This window comes from Centruroides sculpturatus, unplaced genomic scaffold (assembly GCF_000671375.1).
Source record: "Centruroides sculpturatus isolate CEXI.00-Female unplaced genomic scaffold, Cexi_2.0 scaffold472, whole genome shotgun sequence".
Lineage (NCBI taxonomy): Eukaryota > Metazoa > Arthropoda > Arachnida > Scorpiones > Buthidae > Centruroides > Centruroides sculpturatus.
In genome coordinates this window covers 476,099-481,894 of record NW_019384645.1, presented here as the reverse complement: position 1 = coordinate 481,894, position 5,796 = coordinate 476,099, and the positions used below count along the sequence as shown (strand labels likewise).

The 5,796-nt window shown below is 30.0% G+C and overlaps 1 protein-coding gene across 1 annotated transcript in view; it reads left to right on the top strand.

Annotated features, from left to right (window-relative positions):
- Positions 1-2,854: 2,854 nt before the first annotated feature.
- LOC111626157 overlaps positions 2,855-5,796 on the top strand; it is a 16,136-nt gene continuing 13,194 nt past the window's right edge. Inside the window, exon 1 of the mRNA XM_023369456.1 lies at positions 2,855-2,888. Within this exon, the coding sequence (XP_023225224.1) occupies positions 2,855-2,888 (34 nt within the window). The remainder of the gene's footprint in view (positions 2,889-5,796) is intronic.

The following is a 5,796-nucleotide window of genomic DNA, read 5'->3' as shown; positions in this document are numbered from 1 at the left end:
CTTACCGCACTTCTATACTCAAATTAAGTGTTTTTTTATTACATAAATTTGCTTAGCAAATGCAACACTTTGTTAATAACAAAAGAAAGTAACGAAAGTTTAATTAATAACGTTTAAAATATAATAAATAAAATTGTAATTAATTATTTTTTTAAAATAAAAATCGGCCATTTTGTAAAGTTACACTTGGATTTTTAAAGCGATTTATCTAGCTGTCAACGTGGGTATTTTCCATTGTTATAGTGATTAGGGCCCGATTTAGGCTCGTTGTAGCTTCAAGCTACGATATATAAAGATGTTTTTTACTTTCAGAAGGCCCTTACGATACAAGGCCTTAAGCTATAGCCTCGCATCATAAGGCCCTAAGATATTAATTTGTGCCAACGTTGTTATAAAGGAATCAGATTTACACACTATTCGTGACACTAAATTACCATATATAAGGGGCTTTTTCTCTATTAAATAATAACTTTAATTGTATCAGGCCCTAAATTATAGTCTTACAGAGCGAGTCCCTTAACTGTAGTTTGCTTAGTTTATATATAAATTCGTCCTTGTAAGATATCGATATATTTGTAGAATTTATATATCAATAATATTTTATTATTTTATATATATTAAAGGGTGACATTGAAAGTTCTTCGATGCATATAAAAGTATTATTTATTCATAAATTCGGTACCAAAATTAGCTAAAAGAACTGAAGCAAAGCGAGCGTATCTAATACCTTTATCTAGAAATTACCTTAATTGTACACAATAAGTTACCATAGTAACTAAAGTGATTTAAGTACTTGTCACATTTCGGGAAAGGCCCACACCCTCAACAATCATACCACAGTTAGAACCATGCAGAATAAGTAACTTATACAAAGATCTACTTTCAAAATTTGGAAGTATGCACATTAAAACTATAAGCTACATCTTGTTGGTGAGTGTTTTAATTTATATTTTAATTAAATTTTAACTCAAACAATTGGATTTTTTTTTTGGTTAAATAGAGAGAGAAGGATGTATTTTTTCAGTGTTTAAGCCGTGTTATACGCTGCTAACAATGCGTTTATGTGTGATACACATACAAAAAATTCACTGTTTTGTTTGAAATTGCTTTATTAGATCTACACCCATTTAATGGAAACGTATTGTAACAATTGAGATCATAGATATTCAGTTCTGCTAACAATATGTATTATGTTTTCTTAGTATTTGTTAGCAAACACAGGTTAATTTCTTAGAATTGTATGTCTCTATTGTTAAATAAAAGAGCCCTCCCTCTAAAAAAATAAATGCGTGTCCTATTGGTTATTTTAACTAAAAAATTGGAAATACAATTGGTTCTTCAATAAAGGACACAATTTCTAAAGTAGATTAGGCGAATTTTCGTGCAAGAATTATACTCCCACTTCCGACTTTTGCCTTGTTATCATATCATTTTACTTGACACTAATTTGACTAAAGGGGGAGGGAATATAACAGATGATAAAGGGGAGGGAGAAATTATGTTGAATCAATTTTTTAATATACAAGGCTTTTTGAATAGCTCCTTTGATTTTTTAGGCGATTCTTTCTACAGTTCTCTAATTACGGCTTTGTAAGAGGATTTTGAAGTTTTTACAAGTAAAATTTCAGTTTTTTTTAAAGGATTTTAGTTTAATATTCAAATTATCTTAAAAAATCAAATACTTTTCAATGTAAAAATATGCTTTCGTGGATTTAGATTTAGACGAAATTTTAAATATAGGCCTATATATATATACAGTTTGCTTAAATGTAAAGTTTTAGACAGGAAATTTAAGGGATAAATATTTAATTCGAAAAACTTAAAGAAAAAATTCTGAACTTGGCGTGTATAAATACAATTTGATAACAATTGATACAAATTTTACAGTGAAAAATTCTCAATATGTCATTAAAAACATTGAATATGTATATAACATCCATGCATAAATCTCTTTTGTTATTTATTTCTCAATAGCACATCAAAGACACTTTGATAGACAGTGTCTTAGCCAATTACGTAGATTATACGTTGACTACACTTCCTGTCTTTATCGTAAGCAACCAATGATTTTGAATGACAGACTTATTATCCTCTTCATCCTTTCGTGTCAGCATTTCGTCCTTATCTGATTACACATCCCTTCTTCTACTCGTATTTATTTAACCTCTTCTATACAAAACCCCTTCTTTTCCCCCTTTTGTTTAATACAGTTGCAATTACCTAATTCGATAATTTATTAAATTAAGTTATTATTTTGATAGACGAACATATATATATATGTATTTTTTTAAAGGTCTGTGAGGTGTATGTGTGTGTTCTTGATATTTTTATTATAAACTTGTACTGGTCTATTATTGAGGGAGAAACATTGTTTGACCATCGTTTGAGATCTTAGATTTCGGTCTGTTAGAAAAAAAACAGAAAAAAATTACTAATGACGTCTTATTTCTCTCCTCCCAGCTTGAAGATTACAGAGGAAGTGTGCAGCTTCTATGTAGTGTTTATGTCTACCTTAGTATTGTTTCCCTCTCAAACACCTGACAGTTTGCTTCATTAATGGCTCTAGATAATATCGAGTAATGGGGGGGAACCCGTGATTTTCTGTTGAAAAAACAAGCAGTGACTACACACGCGTGATGCTCCCCCAACTAGTAGATCGCGATCTTACTAGTTGGTTGTTCAGAACACTTTTAATGTGTTTAAAATAAATTTTAAAAAAGTATATTTAATGGAGCTTGATCGAAGGCAATCGATGGGTTGAAGAATTCTATAGTGTGAGCGAGTTAATTTATATAGATAATTCGTTAAAATTTAATAAATTTATTATATTGTATCCCTCTAATTTGAGCATAGCATGATAGAGCGCATGAACGAACCACGCTATAAAAGTAGGAGCACCGTAATTGGTTTTTAAAAATGAACCTTCGGGCATTTCTTTTTTCCTCGTCTCTTCGAATGATTAGGTGTCCCATTCGCTGGTTTTTCAGTGTAAAATTTTGTATGTTCATGTGTCAATTTGCCACGCCATCTCAATTATATCCTGCTGTCTCTAGCCGCGAGATAAGTGTGCATATGTGGCGGTTCCTCTACGTTTTGTAATGATGTCGGGCATGCATCTTCGAGCGATGTTCTCACGTTCTAACATTAAATAATGCCCAATATATTCACCGTTAGGTAATGCCCGACGGTACTACCTTTAAGTGTTACTTCTTCTGCAAATACCCGGGTTCTGACGTGTCAGAATTCGACAGAAATGAGGAATTTATACTAATTTAAAAAAAAATACCTCTACTGTTTGAAAAAAACAGGGAAAAACTAGTGACATGGCTGGCATCCATATTCAATAAGCCAGCGCTTTGCATAAGGATAACAAACGAAGCAGCTGATATAATTTATTATTAAGTAAGTCGTTTTAATTGATACAATAGGTTTAATTATATAAATGAAGTTAAAACAATAGTTCGTTGTTTTTGCGTTAATTAAGCTGGAAAATGATTTTCGCCCCTCTTTAATGTGACCATCTGCTGGATTATTTAATAAACTCTTTGTAAGTAATTAGTCGAAATTCATTTGAAATTTTGCCTTTCTTCTTCTTCTTCAATTGAATACCTTGTCTTTTCACGTCTATTCGTCGTTTTTTACACAGAATTAGTAGAATTTTCGCAGCAAATCGATTCATTTTGTATTACCTCTTACAGTATAATGACTACAGACTACTTTTTATAGGTTATAAAGCAGATATTAAGAGCAAGGAGTGATATCGCGTATAAACCAATTAATAGGCTATAAAATAAATCTTACATCAAATAAACTATGCACTATAACTTAACCTTTGCAAGAAACTCATTTGTATGGGTGTACACTTTCTAAAATATACCCACACCTATATCATTTTTTATACATACAAATTATTTTATTAGTTACAATCAGATTGTACGTAAGAAAAAAAAACACTCAAGTCATTTAGTTTAACTTATAAATTTTGTAACAGTCGAGAGAAAATGATAAATGAGTAACAATTTAGATGAATTAATTGAGACTAATTAGCAAAATTCTCTCTCTATTGTTACTGTAATAGCTACGGGGCAGTTTTGTATAGTATCTAGAGGTTTAAGAAACTAAATTAATACAAGAGTTTCGAGCGTAGTGACTAGCGTAACGTCTTAATATATAAACCAGAGACATTTCTCGAAGGAATTTAAGAAATTAGCTTAAAAAAAAAAGGTCATAAATGAGATGAGAAGAGAAAATGATCCCAAGCTTACGCCCCATTATGGGTGTGGATAGAAATACCAGAAGTGGGGTGTTCCGGGATAGAAATCTCCCTACGTTCTCTGTTACCTTGTTGTAACGGGTGGGAACCATGACAATTTGGGAAATTCCCTTGTCTCCTCCGCCCTTCCAATCTTATGGGTTGTCAACCTCTGTAAGATATCTTCTCTCACTCTAGATAATCTACAAACAATAGCAAAACTATTGTGGATATGTTTAATTCATGACCATCCTCGAATCAATCTGCAACACGATAAAAGAGCATTGTCTGTATTTTTAGTGACGTAAAAAAAACCAACCCCTTCTAGAATATCTGTAACCAATTAATGAACCATATTCTTGAGGTATTTAGATCTATGGTAAGGGGGTAGATCTGTATCTATACTAACTCGATACTAACTTTTACTCGATAAATACATTAAAGTAACTTTAACGACGACAGTTATAATTCATCTCGTATCTGGAATTCATAAATAAAAATAGCAAGACGAGTTAAAGATAAGAATATAAAAACTGGTGAAAGTCGAGGATGACAGAAGCTATGGAAACAAAACTTACGTTGACAGTATTGTTTAATTCATAAGTTGTCGCCATGTTTTTTTTTCCTCCTCCTGGTACTGCTAAAGAAAGAATACCCGTGGTATGAATATTAAATTTGCGGATGCGGATGCATTAGTAGTCAGGTGATGCTATACTGTTACATTTAAATTATTACTATTTTATCTTCAATACTTACAATAAACTGATTGCTACTAACAGATTTAGTGCTATAAAAGTAACAAAAACCCGTCTTCGAGACTTAATTTTGTGTTATAGAATTTAATTAATTAAATAATATCAAATTAATTTAATCTCCAGACAAATTATTTAAAAAATGATTTTTTTTCCTTCAAAAATACCCACCCAAAAAAGGCAAATATATTAAGTTTTTTTTATGTGTTTTGATAGAAATATAGAATATAATAGTCGATAAAATGTATTTTATACGCTTTATATGTATATTTTTGAAAGAAAACGAGGTTTTTTTCGTGTAAAAAGTCGTATTTTGAAGCTAAATAGCTAAATAAAAAATTCAAGGTTTGATACTGTTTAATTGCAAATGAATATTAATTTCTTTTTTGGTATTATTTACGATAAATTTATGGATAATGTTTAAATTATTTTTTTTTTAATCAGCAAAGAGTTTTTAGAAAATGATAAGAGAAAGACAAGGACATTAAAAGATAATGAATAAAGATGTGTTAAGGATTATAAACTATTATCATAAATTATATTTTTTAAGGCAAAATAAATTAATATAAAGTAAATATTATAAAATTATATAGTAATTTGAACAATTTATATAAAATAATATGTAAATTTTTACATGGAGAAGATGCTGAAGTACTTACTAAAGTGATGATGATGCTGTGTACTTCAGCATCTCGTCTCCAAACTAACCAAATAAATAAATAATTAATTAATTATCTTTAACATTTTAATAATAAGAAACATAAAAATTAATTTTTTTTATATTTAATATAG